Below are 16,366 nucleotides of genomic sequence, written 5' to 3' on the forward strand. Positions count from 1 at the left end.
TTGGTGCCCCTTGCCTCTTTGCTGAAAGATCAAGCCCTTTTGAGACATTTTCTTGTTGCATGTTTGAATGGGAAATGGTATATCTAACAGCATCACAGGTAGAGGAGAGTTCTACACATCACTTGGAATACAAAGTTGGGATCCATTCACAAGCTCAGCTGCCAGTGATGGATCAGTTCTGGCAAGGCAAAGCCAATGAGAGTATGTAGATCCTGCAAGAAATCTCTTGAAGGAAAGGAAAATAATGAGCAGGACTCAACTCTGGATCAATATGGAGAGTAGAAGACAACTAACCGATGCAATCAATTTTAAACTAATTGCAAACAATGTTTGACTGTACATTGCATATTCATGGGATGTTTCTTGTTGGGTGGTGGTATAAGGGAATTGTTATATATATGGAAACTGAAAAATAAAGTTAAGAAGTGGGGGGAAGCAGCCAAGAAACAAGACTTTCAGGACTCTGAACAGAGAACAGGGATCAGAGCGCCTGTTCCAAGAGGCACTCAGCCTCAGCTGTGCTAATACCTCTTCTTTGCTTGGATGGAGGGGTGTGTGTGTGTGTGTGTGTGTGTGTGTGTGTAGAAGCTTCTGGCTTCTGTGTGGCTGGAAGGTAGCCTACTTCACAAAGAGTCACTGCTGCTATTCTGTCCACTTTCTGCCTCACGCCCTGTCTGGATGGGGATATGAACAGAGCTCACAAATTGCAAGCCTCCTGCTACTTAGAACAGCAAATTAATGTGCACCTTCACTCATTTGCCCCATCTAATGTTTATACAATCACAAGCCATCAAACACTGATTCCTCCATTTCATTTAATTAGCAGCCATGACTATTTTACTGCAATGGCCAATTAGGAAGAATCACCTCTTTTCCCCCAGCAGAGACAAACAGAAGTCACACTGTATGATTTCCTTGTTTTTACTTTCTGTGCATGAAGGGATGGGAGGAGTTAGAAGCAGATCAAAGCAGGGAAAAGAATTCGCCGTTAGAAAACAGTCCCATAGAGAAAACAGTCCCATGAGTATGTGCTCCCTCCTCCCCTACGCTTCCCTGGGAAGATTCCTCCCCACACATGTTGTTTCTCTTCAGTTGGCTGATAAGGTCAGTTAGGCCTGCTGAAGCAGATAGTAGCCAAGCAGACTGTCTGAAAACCCCCGAATAGGAGCAGAAGGAGAGAGAGCAGCAGGGTGGGTGGCTTCCCTGAGCAAAAAAAGACCAAGGGAATGCTGCAGATCCAGGAGCTTTGTTCCACAGAATCATAGAATTATAGAGTTGGATGGGACCCCAAGGGTCATCTAGTCCAACCCGCTGCAATGCAGGAATCACAGCTAAAGAGTCCCAAACAGATGGCCATCCAACCTCTCTCTAAAAAACCCCAATGAAGGGGAGTCCAATGCCTTCCAAGGGTGTCTGTTCTGCTGATGCAGAGCTCTTCCTGATGTATAGCGCAATCTCCTTTCTTATAATACGAAAAATTGCTCTGGATTGATCCTTGCTTGTCAGCTGGCTCCCCAAGTTATGGAGGATTACAGGATTATTGTATAAATGTGCCTGATTAAACTTATTGTGGCTTACTTTGAGTCCTGAATAGAAAGTAGAAAACTAGGCACTGCGTGGCATTTGGAGATGTTTCCTTTTTTATTTTCCCTAAGAGGACAACATCACAGGTGGTTTTGAAACATAGCTCCCAAAGTGATTTATTTTTATTTTGCAAAAGGCATTTCAAGGCACTTCCTCCTTGCATGCAGCTCAAAGGCCACAAAACCTCCGCCACTCCTCTCCAGATGTTAGTGCTTTTTTGTAGACATAAGCTTGAACCCTTCGTCTAGTATGGACCTCCTGTTGCGTCTCAGCCTCTTTTGTCTCTGCAGGTAAATTATCACTCCCAGAAAGGTGCAGGCAATGAGGAACAGCAAGACACCGGTGACGGCAAGGAAAATAATGGTCGCCTCTACTTGGCTATGTGCCAGTTTTGACCCGAACAAAACAAAGTGATGGCCATTGTCTTCATCTTCAGGAGGTGTCTCTGAGGACAAATGAATGATGAAAGGTCACTTTTTGTGGGTGGGTGGGGAGGAAATGAGATTGCATTAACAGAAGTTAACAGCACAGAATGACAGCAGCAAACAACCACTCTGCTGTCTTTTCAGTTTAAGAGCAAATTCACATTTTCCAAGGAAAAACAGGTACTAAGTCTGCAAAACCACCACACAGTTAGATAGCTAGATGAGCAATAAGGCTAGTAGAGGAATCTTTTTCATCACCAGGAAAAGTTCAACCTGTTACTTGTACCATGCAAAGAACTTGGAACAACTTGGAACCAGTCCTTAGCCCACTTGACCACTTTGATCGCTGGAAATTATTTATTTATTTATTTATTTATTATTGTATTGTATTACAATTTGAATTCCATGGAGTGTTAAGTTTGCACAGATGTCAGCCATAACAACGGCTAACTGGGCTTCCATCTTAACCAGAGTTTGAACACTGTTTGCAAACCATGGCTAAGAGGGAATCTTCCTAGCATTACATGCAGTTAGTCAGTGAAGATGTAATAGCAAACCGTGGCTAAAGCTGACAAGGTTAATGGCTGCTTACCTGGGAAGCAGCAGTTTGCAGCCTGGTGCAGCCACGGCCCAATGTGTGGGCCATCTTCGGCACAGCACGACCACTGGGGGATGTTAGAACCTCCCCCCATTGGCCATGTGGCTTGGCACCCAAACCCTTTCAAATGGGCCAATTAGGAGGCTGTGTGTGAGAGAGAGGTTGTGGCAACAGGCCTGGCTTCACTCAGGTCTATCCCTGTAGTATACATCCAGGCCGCAACCAGACCTCTGCAACTCAGATTGCCATGGGATTCCATCTTAAGTCTGAACATATGGCTCACCATGGCTAAGAGGGAATTTTCCTAGCGTTAGCTAGTCAGAGTCAGTGAAGATGTACAGTGACGGGGGGAAAGTATTTGATCCCCTGCACATCAATCTCTGACTTTTGTCTTCTTGGTTTCTGGGGGCTTTCCTGATGTTATTCTGTCTCTCACACCTACAATAAACCTACCATTAAAATTATGGACTGGTCATTTCTTCGTCAGAGGGCAAACAGGCAAAGTTAGCAGGGGATCAAATACTTCCCCCCCTCACTGTAACAGCAAACCATGGTTAAAGCTGACAAGATAATTTGCAATGGTTATGGAAGAAGGGAGCTGGATAGAGTGCACACAGAGAACACTGACTCCCAGTTTGCACTCACAGAATCATGGAATTGGAAGGAACCCAAACGGTAACCTGATCAACCCTGTGCAGTGCATGGGGTTTGCAGGGAGCCAGCAGCACTGGACCATTGGGTGAACTTGAGAAATGAAAGGGGAATAATGGTGGACAAAAGGGGTGCCTTGCTAGGCTTCACACTGGGAATTGTCCTTATTCAAGAATGCTCAAAAGGGGTATAAACCTGAGATGCAATGACAGCCATACCTGTATAGGAATTGGTCTTCAGAAGCACTGAATCTGAAAAGAAAGTACACAATTTAGTAGGAAGCTACTGGGAAGCACAAAAGGATGGCATAGGAAGCTGTGTTCTACTTAGACGAATGACGTCCATCCAATGTAACAGTTGCTGGAAACAGATCTCTAAGGTTTCAGACAGGGGACAACTCCCAGTCCTACCTAGAGATGCTGGGGACTGAATCTGGGACCTCCTGCATTCAAAGAAGATCTTCTAAGCACCAAACTATGGCCCTTCCCAAGCACTGGAACACTGTACTGGAAATATTTTTATGGGGGAACTGTTTTTAAATGCTCACATTGCTTTTAATAGTTTTTACACTTCCTTCTTGGGCTGCAAACTGTTTTATTTGTTTTGTAATTGCATATTTTACCCACCCTCTGACCCGGTGGTGAAGGGTGGGTAAGAAATGAGACAAAACAAATAAGCACAAGAGATCCCTGTGTTCAAGCCAGATAAAATGGGTGTCTGTAGCACCACATTCTAATATTAAGAACACAAGAATAGCCTGCTGGATCAGGCCAATGGCCCCATCTAGTCCGGCATCCTGTTCACATAGTGGCCTGTGGGAAACCTGCAAGCAGGATTCAAGCACAAGAGCACTCTCACCTCCTGTGAGTTCCAGCAACTGGTTTTCAGAAGCATTTCCTCCCTCCGACTGTAGAGGGCAGAGCATAGCCATCAATAGCCCTCTCCTCTTCCACGAATTTGTCTAATAATCTTTCAAGGCAATCTAGGTTGCTTGGCATCAACTGCTGCCTGTGGGAGAGATTTCTACGGCTTAACTGTGCTTTTGCACTCCTCTTGTGACTTCGTCCTTGGCCATCAGGGCTGGCTCTGCTCTGCTTTTCCTCCTCCTGTTCTTCCATCAGTCCATCCGTCTGAGTGCATGGACAGGCAAGGCGGGTTTCTAGCCACTCGGTGCCAGAGTGGAGAGGCTCAATTTTTGTGTGTCCCTCCCCACCCCTCCCCTGGACCTGCACCCTTGGTGGGGGCAACCTAACCAGCCCCTAGGTACAACCCTGACAAAGGCTCTAAATAAAATAATGGTAATGGTAATGATATAATGATAATGATGTTGATAAAAACCAACCTGCTCTCTCCTTACCGTGCTTAGGAAAGACTGTGAAGAGGGTTTCCATTCCAGCATGGATGTGATCGGCCACATGGCAATGAAGCAGCCATGTTCCAGGATTGCCAACCAGCATCTCCACCACTTCAAAGGTCCCAGGGAAGAGGTCTGCCACATCTGCTCTGTACGTCTTGCCACTCTGTCATGTGGGGAGGACCCAGAGAGCAAACATTACTTTGGAACAGGGAGGGCTGCCCCTGCAAAGCTACTGCCTGCACCAAGAAGAGCTGGGTTTCTGGGCCAGGAAAGTCGAATCATGTGACCTCTACCTATTAGGTAAGTTTTTTTTAAAAAAAAGTAAATTTATTCTGCAGTCTTGTTGATTTTTAGGTAAAGGTAAAGGGACCCATGGGATGCGGGTGGCCAAGGATCAGAAGGTGGCGGTTTGAATCCCTGCAACGGGGTGAGCTCCCGTTGCTCGGTCCCTGCTCCTGCCAACCTAGCAGTTCGAAAGTACGTCATAGTGCAAGTAGATAAATAGGTACCATTCCGGCGGGAAGGTAAACGGCGTTTCTGTGCGCTGCTCTGGTTCGCCAGAAGCAGCTTAGTCATGCTGGCCACATGATCTGGAAGCTGTACACCAGCTCCCTCGGCCAATAAAGCGAGATGAGCGCCGCAACCCGAGAGTCGGCCACAACTGGACCTAATGGTCAGGATCCCTTTACCTTTAAAGGGACCCCTGACCTTTAAGTTTAGTCACTGACGACTCTGGGGTTGTGGCACTCATCTCGCTTTAATTGGCCGAGGGAGCCGGCATTTGTCCGCAGATAGCTTCCGGGTCATGTGGCCAGCATGACTAAGCCGCTTCTGGCGAACCAGAGCAGTGCACGGAAATGCCGTTTACCTTCCTGTCAGAGCGGTACCTATTTATCTACTTGCACTTTGACGTGCTTTCGAACTGCTAGGTTGGCAGGAGCTGGGACCGAGCAACGGGATCTCACCCCGTCGCGGGGATTCGAACCGCCAACCTTCTGATCAGCAAGCCCTAGGCTGTGTGGTTTAGACCACAGCGCCACCTGCATTTATTTGGGTTCAAATCCCCACTTGGCATTAAGCTCACTGAGTGTGACTTTGGGGGCCAGTCATTGCCTCCCAGCCTAACCTACACTACAAGGTTGTTGTGAGGATAAAATCAGGAGGGGGAGAACAATGTATGCCACCTTGGGGTATAAATGTGGGATTTAAAAAATAAACTAAAAAAGGTTGTCGTTCCCCCCGGCTTAAAAATAAAAAAGGTAAGTATCTCATTAGTTGCCTCTAGAAGCAACACAGGGATTGTCATAAGAACGTAAGAGCCTACAGCTGCATCAGGCCCATGGCCCATCTAGTCCAGTACCTTGTTCTCACAGTGGCCAACCACTGTGGGGAACCTGCAAGGAGGATCCAAGCACAAGAGCCACTCTCCCTTCCTTTATTTCCAGCATCCAGTATTCAGAAGCATGGCTGCCTCCAGAACTATGGAGGCAGAGCACAGCTGCTGTGGTCAATAGCCATGGATAGCCCTCTCCTCCATTAACTTGGCCAATCGTCCCTGGAGTCATCTTCCAGGTTGGTGGCCATCACTGCCTACTGTGGGAGTGAGTTCCACAGTCTGTGTGCTGCATAAACAAGGACTTTCCTGAATCTCCCAACATTCACCTTCACTGGGCATCCAGGAATTCTGGTGTTATGAAAACTTTTCTCTGTCCACTTTTCCTCCATGCCCTGTATAATTTAATAAATGCCTGTCATGTCACCTCTTGCTTGCTTTTTCTTTAAACAAAAAATTTTCATGTTAACTTCGGGGGAGGGGGTGAAGCTGAGAAGGACACTGACCCCACAGTTCTACATATACGGGCAGAGCACTGCATGGATTCAATACATGGGAAAGCTCTGCTTTGTAGCAGCAGACTGACATTACATAGCGTCATAAGGTTATTCAAGCAACAGCTTCAAATGCTCACCCGATAAATGAAGGTCTCAGCGTGGAAATGAACTGTGTGGATGTCAATCTCCTGGCCCATTCCCAGCAGGTACCAGTTCACCCAGTCTCCTTCATACATTGTCAGCCCAGGCAAGTTTGCATAGAGTTTACCATTGATGGCTAAGCGGGAGGAAGGAAGGAAGAAAAGGTCTGCTTATTGAATGAATGGAATCCACCCCTCTTTGGTTCATGAAACATTGCAAACTGCTGCTAGGGGGCACTGTTAGTTTTCCATGGGTTTATACAAGCAGTTGATTTCAGCAGGTTACACGCCTTGTAATGGCACAGAGCTGCTAACCATAAAGACGGAAGCAACTCACCTTGAAGCCTAAAAGTCAGAAAAGATTACAAGGTTCCAATGCATCCTAATAACTTACATTTTTTGTCCATCTTATACCCACAGGGGTACAGTTATTGACTGGGGCTGGTGGGAATTGTAGTCCAAAACAGTTATGGGGGCTACTAGGTTGGGGAAGGCTGAAATATTTGATCTTAAGATCCTCACTTCTGAGACACCAGGAACTGTTACAATCTCTTGGGATGCTTCTGTGGGTGGGATATTCCCCCCCCACACACACACACAATGGGATCTGGTTGACCACCCTATCTGGGAATAAAGAGGAACCTTCCCTAGGAAAGGTTGTCTAGTGACTCCAGTAACGGTTTTTAGTTACCTCTCCCTATAATGTAGCTAGGTAAAGGCAAAGGGACCCCTGACCATTAGGTCCAGTTGTGACTGACTCTGGGGTTGCGGCGCTCATCTCGCTTTACTGGCCGAGGGAGCCGGCGTACAGCTTCCGGGTCATGTGGCCAGCATGACTAAGCCGCTTCTGGCGAACCAGAGCAGTGCACGGAAACGCCATTTACCTTCCTGCCGGAGCGGTCCCTATTTATCTACTTGCACTTTGACATGTTTTCGAACTTCTAGGTTGGCAGGAGCAGGGACCGAGCAACGGGAGCTCACCCCATCGTGGGGATTTGAACTGCCGACCTTCTGATCAGCAAGCCCTAGGCTCAGTGGTTTAACCCACAGTGCCACCCGCATCCCATAATGTAGCTACATTACATTATATTACATTTATACCCCACCTTTCTTCCAAGAAGCTCAATGTGGTATACATGGGTTTATGTCTTCCTTTCCTATGCCCACAACAACCCTGTGAGGTAGGGTAGGCTGATAGACAGTGACTGGCCCAAGGTCACCCAGTGAGCTTCATGGCTGAGTGGGGACTAGAATCCCAGTCTCCACGGTTTTAATCCAATACTATTGACCACTATGCCACATCGACTTTCCCTCTCTTCTTTACAGAAGTCATCTCAGGTGCTTTGCTCCTGCGTGTCCTTCCTGCAACACCCCTGCTCCCCCTAGTGGCAGTGTTCAGAGGTTTGGGGTTGAGTTGGTCTGGTTTCATTAACATTATCAGTGGATTCTAACTTAGAAAGGGCATCTAAGGTACAGCCAAAAGTCAAATCCTAGCAACTTCTGAGTCTTTCACGGATTACTTCCAGGAACTAATCATGTGCAATGAAATATACTCAGAGTGATTTCATGCTCTTTATTCAGTTCGTAGTGGTGAGGAGGAATGAATGAAAGTCCCCTCAAAGTATCTGCTTTATATACATTATTTACACAATGGGCTGCACATGATTGGCTAATTCCGGAATTCTACTGTAAGCCAATCAGGTTATGGATTCACTTCTATCTGGAGCATGATTGGGTGGTTCCTGCCAACCAATCATACTGCTGCATTGTTCTAGGACCAATCAGACTGCTGCATTCTGAATCCTATTGTTCTAGGACCAATCAGACTGCTGCCTTTTGGATCCTATTGTTCTAGGACCAATCAGACTGCTGCAGTTTGGATCCTATTCAACTCAGTACATAACACCCCTCCCCTCTAAGTTCCAGTTCTGCCCGGGAGGTCGCATTCATAGTCCTCAAGGTACGCCAGCGGCCTACGTGTGCGTTGCGGCCTGTGGTGTTCCCTGGTCCGGGGTTCAGGTTCAGGCTCGTGTTCCAAGGATGCTGGCTGTGATGGGGCTGTATGGTCTGGCGCAACCGGCTCGCTCAGTCGTGGTTCTGGTTCCGGTGTCCTTTCGGCCTCACGGGTCCTCTCTGTATTTACTGATTCTGCCTCTCCTGCTTGCCCCTGCTGCTCTATGGGCCTCACTTCCCCACTGTTCCCTTGGGACTCCTCTGACCTGTCCTCCTCCTCCTGGTTTTCTCCCGGGAATCGTCGCCGTATCTGGTCGCAGTGGCGGCACCAGCATTGCCCCCCATCTGTTAGCACCTCGTACGACACGGGGCCAGTGATCCGGGTGACTGTGGCGGGTACCCATGCAGGGCCTGCCCCAAAATTCTTTGCATACACTGGGTCCTGGGCCTCGAAGGTCCGGGGGTTCCTGCCTTCCCCCACCACTACCTCATCCTGAGCTCTATCGGGGTGAAGGCGGTCCAATCTGATTGCAAGGCGCCGACCCATTAGTAGTTCAGCGGGGCTCCGGCCAGTCATTGAGCTGGGGGTGCTGTGCTGTGCTAGAAGGAATGTGGCAAGGCGGTACTCCCAATCCCCTTGCGTCATGCGGCGAAGGGTGTCCTTGGTGGTCCGCACCATGCGTTCTGCTTGGCCATTGGTGGCAGGGTGGAATGGCGCCGAACGGATGTGGCGGATGGCGTTCTGCACTGTGAAGGTTTGGAATTCTCCTGACGTAAATGCAGTCCCGTTGTCTGAGACGAGAGTGTCAGGGAGCCCGTGGGTTGCAAACAGCCTGCGTAGTATCCGGATGGCTGCGGATGTAGAAGTGGACGGTACCAGTGCGACTTCCAGCCATTTGGTGTAGGAGTCCACCACTATGAAGAATGTTTTCCCCTGAAAGGGGCCAGCGAAGTCCACATGCAGGCGTGACCATGGTGCTCAGGCGGACTCCCATGACTGGACTGGGGCCCTTGGGGGATCTGGGCGGGATTCTTGGCAGGCCTGGCAGTGTTTGACCCAGGCCTCTATCTCTCCGTCGATCCCCGGCCACCACACATAACTCCTGACAAGGGCCTTCATTCTTACTACCCCTGGGTGTGTCTCGTGTAGGGCTGTGAGGACCCTTTTGCGGAGGGGCTGGGGAACAACGACCCTGCTTCCCCATAACAGGCACCCCTTGTGGGCCGACAGTTCATGTTTACGGGTTGTGTAGCCGGCGAATTCTGGCCCGGGGCTGCTGCTGGGCCATCCCCTCCACACCCAGTCCAGGACCCGGGAGATGACCCTATCTTTCTTGGAATGGTGTGCAACTGTGCCCCATTGTGCCTGAATGGGGCGCTCGGGAAGCAGCTCCAGGCTCATAACCTCTTGTGCAGGTGCTGGGTCGGGGCCTGTTTCCGGTAGTGGTAGCCTGCTGAGGGTGTCCGCATGGCCCATCGCCTTCCCCGGGCGGTGAATCAGTGCATACTGGTAGCTGGCAAGGAAAACTGACCACCTGAGGACACGAGGAGACAGCACTTGGGGGTCTGCTTTTCGGGGGCAAACAAGCCAAGCAACGGCTTGTGGTCAGTCACCACGGTGAAGGGCCGCCCGTACAAGAAATCATGGAATTTTTTTACTCCCTTCACGATTGCCAGAACCTCCTTGTCGATTTGCGAGTAGTTCCGCTCGGTTGCGTTGAGTGTCTCGGAAAAGTATGCCACCGGTACCTCTCTTCCATCCGGGAGTTGGTGTCCCAGGACAGCGCCAATGCCATAGGGTGAGGCGTCGCATGCTAGCACCACCGGCAGCCTCTCGTCGAAGTGTGCCAAGACCGAGTTTGAGACAAGCAAGTCCTTGACTGTCTGGAATGCGGCCTCCTGGCGCTGGCCCCACACCCAAGGGGCCCGCTTGTCCAGGAGTCTGTGTAGGGGCTCCTCTACCGCCACCTTGTGGGGAAGGAAGGAATGGTAAAAGTTCAATAGTCCCAAGAAGGCCTGAAGTTCAGTATTGTTCTTGGGCGCTGGGGCATCACAAATGGCCCGTACCTTGTCCCCAGTCGGGTGGACCCCTTCTGCGTCCACCATAAATCCCAGAAAGTCCACCTGAGGCACTCCTAGTAGACATTTTTCCCGCTTCACCTTGAGACCCACCGTCTGGAAATGGTGCAGAACGGTGCGGAGTCAGTCCTCAAACTCCTCGGGTGTGGGCCCGGCAATCAACACATCATCGAAGAAGGGGTGACACCAGGAATCCCTTTAAGGAGAGAGTCCATTAGATTCTGGAATATGCCTGGTGCCACGCTGACACCGAATTGTAGTCGCTTCACCCTGAACGCTCCTCTGTGCGTCACAATCGTCTGTGCCTCTGCTATGGCCTCATCTACTGGCAGCTGTTGATATGCTTGGGCCAGGTCCAGCTTGCCAAAAATTTTCAACCCAGCCAGGGTGGCAAGGACATGGCTGACCACTGGCACTGGGTATGCATGGGCCGTGAGGGCCTTGTTTATGGTACATTTGTAGTCTGCACAGATGCGGACCGAACCATTAGGCTTGATGGGTGTGACGATTGGGGTTTCCCAGGGGGCATTAGGCACCGGCTCCAGCACTCCTTGCTCCACGAGTCGGTCCAATTCCTCGTCTATACGGGGTTTCAGGGCGAACGGGACCCGGCGGGCCTTGAGCCTGACCGGTTGTACTGCGGGGTCAAGCTGTAGAGCAATGGGGGGGCCCATATACTGTCCCAATTTCCCATCGAAAACCCCCGGAAATTCCTTGCACATGGCATCCACGTCCACTTGTAAGGTAGTGTGGTTCACCCCAGTGACGGCTAGCCCCAGTGGTCCAAACCATGCCAATCCCAGTAAGCTAATGTAGGGGCCCTTGACCACAAGCAAGTCCAGTTGCCGCGTCCGCCCTCGGTACTGCACCCTGAAGGTCCCCACCCCCATTGTGGGGACCTTACATTTCTGGAAGTCCCGGAGGGTGAATGGGGCCGGCCTGAGTTTGGGACCCCCAGTAGGACACAGTTTCCTTAAGGTCCTTGCCGAGATTATGGATAGTGTTGAACCCATGTCAAGCTCCATGCGGCATGGGGCCCCCTCTATCTGTACCTCTACATAAATTTTCTCTACGTTGGGGTGGGGCAACTGGTATACCTGGAAGTCCGTGAGCTCCGTCGAGTTGCCTTGGTGCGTTGGGCCCCGGGACCTGGGGCTCTTGGATTGGTCATCTGATGCCTGGCGTCGGGTGGGCCGAGCCCGACACACCCGGGCGATGTGTCCCAATTTTCTGCACTGCCTGCACTCTGCGTTGCGGAAACGGCAGGTCCTCCTCTCGTGACTTTCTCCATAGCTTGCGCAGTTCCCTCCTTCTCGTCGAGGCAGCTGTGGTATGTGGGCTGCTTGAGTGCGCTGCTGTACTCGGTGCACCTCCTCCCTGTTGGATCCTGAGTCGTCGGTGAGGTCTTCGTGGTGGACCCTCGGTTGGGACGGGTGGCTCGGCCGTGCCTCTTGCGTCGACCTCTCAGCAGCTTCTCTGCCGAGGTTCTTCTTAGCGTAGAGGCGTCGTTGCAGCTTCTCATCCTTCAGGCCACCGACGAGGCAGTCCCGAAGCATGTTCTCCAGCTCTGAGAAGTTGCAGAACCGGGCAGCTTGGCGGAGAGAGGTCACAAACCCAGTTATCCTTTCCCCAGGGGCTTGCCGCTTTGCGTAGAAGGCATTTCGACGAGCCACCACTGAGGGCTGTGGCGAAAAGTGCCCCTTCAGCTGTTCCATTATTGTTTTGTATGGAACAGTAGCAACGTCTTCAGGCACAAGGAGAGCCCGGGCGATTTCAAACGTCTCCTCTCCGCAGACGCTGAAGAATATTGCCCTCTTCTTGGCGTCTTCTTCATCGGTGACCCCTTTGGCTTCTAGGAGGAAGGTGAAACGGGAGGCGTACGCTTCCCAGTCTCCAGATGCTGGGTTGAACGGCGAGAAGCTGCTGTCGGTTGCCATTCTGAGTTCCTTGTGTCCCGGAGCTGAAGCCTGGGTACACGGTGCGAGGCAGCGGTGCGGCAGGTGGCGGTGCTGCGGTGCTGTGTGTGGCAGTCAGCTCAGCGGGATCCCACCTTCGTCGCCAGTGAAATATACTCAGAGTCGCAAAGTGATTTCATGCTCTTTATTCAGCTCGTAGTGGTGAGGAAGAATGAATGAAAGTCCCCTCAAAGTATCTGCTTTATATACATTATTTACACAATGGGCTGCACATGATTGGCTAATTCCGGAATTCTACTGTAAGCCAATCAGGTTGTGGATTCACTCCTATCTGGAGCATGATTGGGTGGTTCCTGCCAACCAATCATACTGCTGCATTGTTCTAGGACCAATCAGACTGCTGCATTCTGAATCCTATTGTTCTAGGACCAATCAGACTGCTGCCTTTTGGATCCTATTGTTCTAGGACCAATCAGACTGCTGCAGTTTGGATCCTATTCAACTCAGTACATAACATGCAAATTGCTACACAGCAGGCTTTTTTCTTTCACAACTTAGCAACAATTAGAGAGAAAAGCTAATGGCTGAAAGTGGCAGGTTCTGAAGTCTGTGCTGCTGCACTTTTCCAATAAAATGGCACTCCCCTGTGAAGTCTGAGATCCTTCCTTAGTCCTCCTTCTTCAGAAGGTTTGTTTAATGGTCCTGAGTGCAGGGTGCTTAGCAACACCTTCTCGACTCTTGAAACATTGGGTGAGGGCACAAAGTGGAATTGAACCTTACACAAAACATTCTCCTGAGTTCTCTGCGCAGCTTCCCCAACACAGCAGGTAGTTGGTGTGACCAACCTCATCACACCATAGTGCTGTGGGCCTCCCCCTCTACTCTCTGAACATCAGAAGAGCCTGCTGGACCAGGCCAACGATTCACCTACTCCAGCATCCTCTTCTCACAGTGCCCAACTGAATGCAAGCAGAATTTGAACACAAGTCTGCTTACCCCTTTTGGTGAGGAAGTATTGCAAGAAGGCAGAGGCTTCACCCGGCTCCACATGAGGGAACTGGAACAGCGGTGCCCTTCTTGATAGGCAGTGGGGGCTTAAGCCCCCTCTGCCTATCAGGAACTGTATCCTAGCCTGTAATTGGCTTTGGCTAATGAGGATGCAGGCTGGGACATGGGCTGTGCCAGAGGGCAGAGCAGATGGAGCCAACAGTGGGCTTCCCTCAGATCTGCCCCTTGCCCATTTACCATATTTTTCGGTCTATAGGATGCACCGGACCATAGGACGCACCCGACCATAGGAGGGGGAGAACAGGGGAAAAAAATTCTCCCCCTCTCTGCTCAGCGCCCCTTCAGCGAAGCGGCAGGAGAAATGGAGCCCCTTCCATTTCTCCTCCCGCTTCGCTGAAGGAGCCCCTTCCATTTCTCCTCCCGCTTCGCTGAAGGGGCGCTGCGCAGAGAGGGAAAGCTGTGCAGCGCCTCTCCAGCAAGGCGAAGCCTGGAGAGCAAGAGGGATCGGTGTGCACCGACCCCTCCCGCTCTCCAGACGGCTATCCGCAAGCCTTCGGAGTGCAGTGAGAACTCCCGCTGCTCTCTGAAGGGTTGCGGATAGCTGCCTGAAGCCCCCTGAGCGCAGCGGAAGTTCGTGCTGTGCTGAGGGTGCTTCAGGCTTCAGGCAGCTATCCGCAAGCCTTCGGAGCGCAGCGCTGCGCTCCGAAGGCTTGCAGATAGCTGCCTGAAACCCCCGGAGCGCAGTGACAGTTCGCGCTGCGCTCCGGGGGCTTCAGGCTTCTCATTTTTAGCCATGGGGCTGGGGCTGGGGAAGCCCGAGCTTCCCCCGACCCCAGCCCCCAGAACAGGTCTGGGAGCGGCGGCAAGGTTGCAAGGGACCCCTGACTGTTAGGTCCAGTCGTGACCGACTCTGGGGTTGCGGCGCTCATCTCACTTTATTGGCCGAGGGAGCCGGCATACAGCTTCTGGGTCATGTGGCCAGCATGACTAAGCCGCTTCTGGCAAACCAGAGCAGCGCACGGAAACGCCGTTTACCTTCCCGCCGGAGCGGTATCTATTTATCTACTTGCACTTTGACATGCTTTCGAACTGCTAGGTTGGCAGGAGCAGGGACCGAGCAACGGGAGCTCACCCTGTCACAGGGATTCAAACTGCCGACCTTCTGATCGGCAAGCCCTAGGCTCTGTGGTTTAACCCACAGAGCCACCCGCGTCCCTTATTGGTCTCTTATTTGCATGGGTTGGGGCAGGGGAGCCCGATGCCTGGTCCTGCAAGAGCATCTCTCCCCTACCCTCCAGGGGCTTCAGAAGTATTGCTGCCTATCTTATAAATATTATAGTTATTGCTGCTGTTATCATTAATTTATTACTTGCCCTTCACCAGCAGGTCCCAAGATGGTTTGCTAAAGTTTAAACTGAAATACTAAAACCAATTAACACAAATTACAGTGATCAGAATAAGGTGGGTTCTGAAAACACATAATAACTTGGTTGAAAGGCGGTAGAGAGGTCCCTTTCTTTTCCCTACCCCCATAGCCTTTCCAGTGAGAAACCCAAATAAATAAATATGAACATTACTTTTGAAAAGATGGTAACAGTGGGAAATAGATGGCCCAGGTGTTTTTTTTTTTAATATAGTCAATTCTAGGCGACACTTTGCAATCCAGGGCAAAGGCAGGCAGCCATGCAAGATGAAAAAGCAATAAGACAAAGTCACCGTGCATTTTGTTGCTCTCCAGAAACTCTTCGTCCTCTCGGTGGGAATGAACCCAGTCCCCTTGGGCATACTTTTGCACATTCTCCTCCAGGTACCAGGACTGATTTTCATCAAAAATCAAGAAGAGGAGTGCAAACTCCTTGTTGACACCTTTCCTTCTCCCATCTAAATCCAGCGTCCCTTTACGGCAGACCTTTAGGGGGCCAATGAGACCACTGAACACATCCTGGGGGTAAAAGGGCAGAGAAAAGTTGGGAAGGTTATCCTAGCAGTTTTACTTACAGACTCCTGTTAGCTGGGGAAGCTTCTGGAACCAAAAGAATTCTCCTCCAAAGTACAGTCATACCTCGAGTTGAATGCGCTTCAGGTTGAACGCATTCGTGTTGCACTCCGCGGCAACCCGGAAGTAACGGAGCGCGTTACTTCTGGGTTTCGCCACTTGCGCATGCGCAGACGCTCAAAATGATGTCACGCGCAGGCGCGGAAGCGGCGAAACATGACCCGCACAGACGCAGATGCGCTGTCGTGTCTTGCGTTCCGTTCGGGATGCGAATGGGGCTCCGGAACGGATCCCGTTCGCATCCCGAGGTACCTCTGTACATTCTACGGGCTACAACCAAGGATTTCTATAAACCAGGGTTTCCCAAACTGCCATACGTCTGGATTTTCCCAGACGTTACTGGGATTTCAAAGGTGGAATTGGCACCTGGGGGTGATTTCTGAAAGGTGGCACTTTGTCTTTTTTGTGTGTGTGCGTTTTTGTAAAATGAAAGCTTAACAGCTTTGGGGTGTCCTGGTTTTTACTTTTTGAAATATGGCAACCCTATTGCCAGGACGGAGGAATTCTCTCCCTCTCCCATGGCACCAAGAAGCAGGGAGGAAACAAGAAAGTTATTTCTTAAGATTTTTTTTGAGTCATCACAGTGAAAGACGAAGAATCCAGTCATTCCTCAATGATGGCATTGCTCGCACTGAGCTCCTCTCTCCTTCCCTTCTAGCAACAACACCTGCCTCTATGGCGTCCATTCATGGTCAACTGTCTCTGTGCCCTTTGTTCTGCACCCTTAACAAATGTTGTGTTTTGGGAGAAGGGTTGGTTATGCGGTCCA

The 16,366-nt window shown here is 50.6% G+C and overlaps 1 protein-coding gene across 3 annotated transcripts in view; it reads right to left on the reverse strand.

Moving 5' to 3' along the window:
- Positions 1 to 907: 907 nt before the first annotated feature.
- HEPH (hephaestin) overlaps positions 908 to 16,366 on the reverse strand; it is a 54,031-nt gene continuing 38,572 nt past the window's right edge. For all 3 annotated transcript variants that reach the window (XM_083596277.1, XM_083596276.1, XM_083596275.1), the window contains 5 exons: positions 15,258 to 15,483; positions 6,583 to 6,722; positions 4,616 to 4,778; positions 3,477 to 3,509; positions 908 to 2,029 (listed from right to left, as the gene is read on the reverse strand). In XM_083596277.1, coding sequence (XP_083452403.1) covers positions 1,791 to 2,029; positions 3,477 to 3,509; positions 4,616 to 4,778; positions 6,583 to 6,722; positions 15,258 to 15,483 — 801 coding nt within the window. In that variant the 3' untranslated portion in view covers positions 908 to 1,790. The remainder of the gene's footprint in view (positions 2,030 to 3,476; positions 3,510 to 4,615; positions 4,779 to 6,582; positions 6,723 to 15,257; positions 15,484 to 16,366) is intronic.

This window comes from Podarcis filfolensis (assembly GCF_964270895.1).
Source record: "Podarcis filfolensis genome assembly, chromosome: Z".
Lineage (NCBI taxonomy): Eukaryota > Metazoa > Chordata > Lepidosauria > Squamata > Lacertidae > Podarcis > Podarcis filfolensis.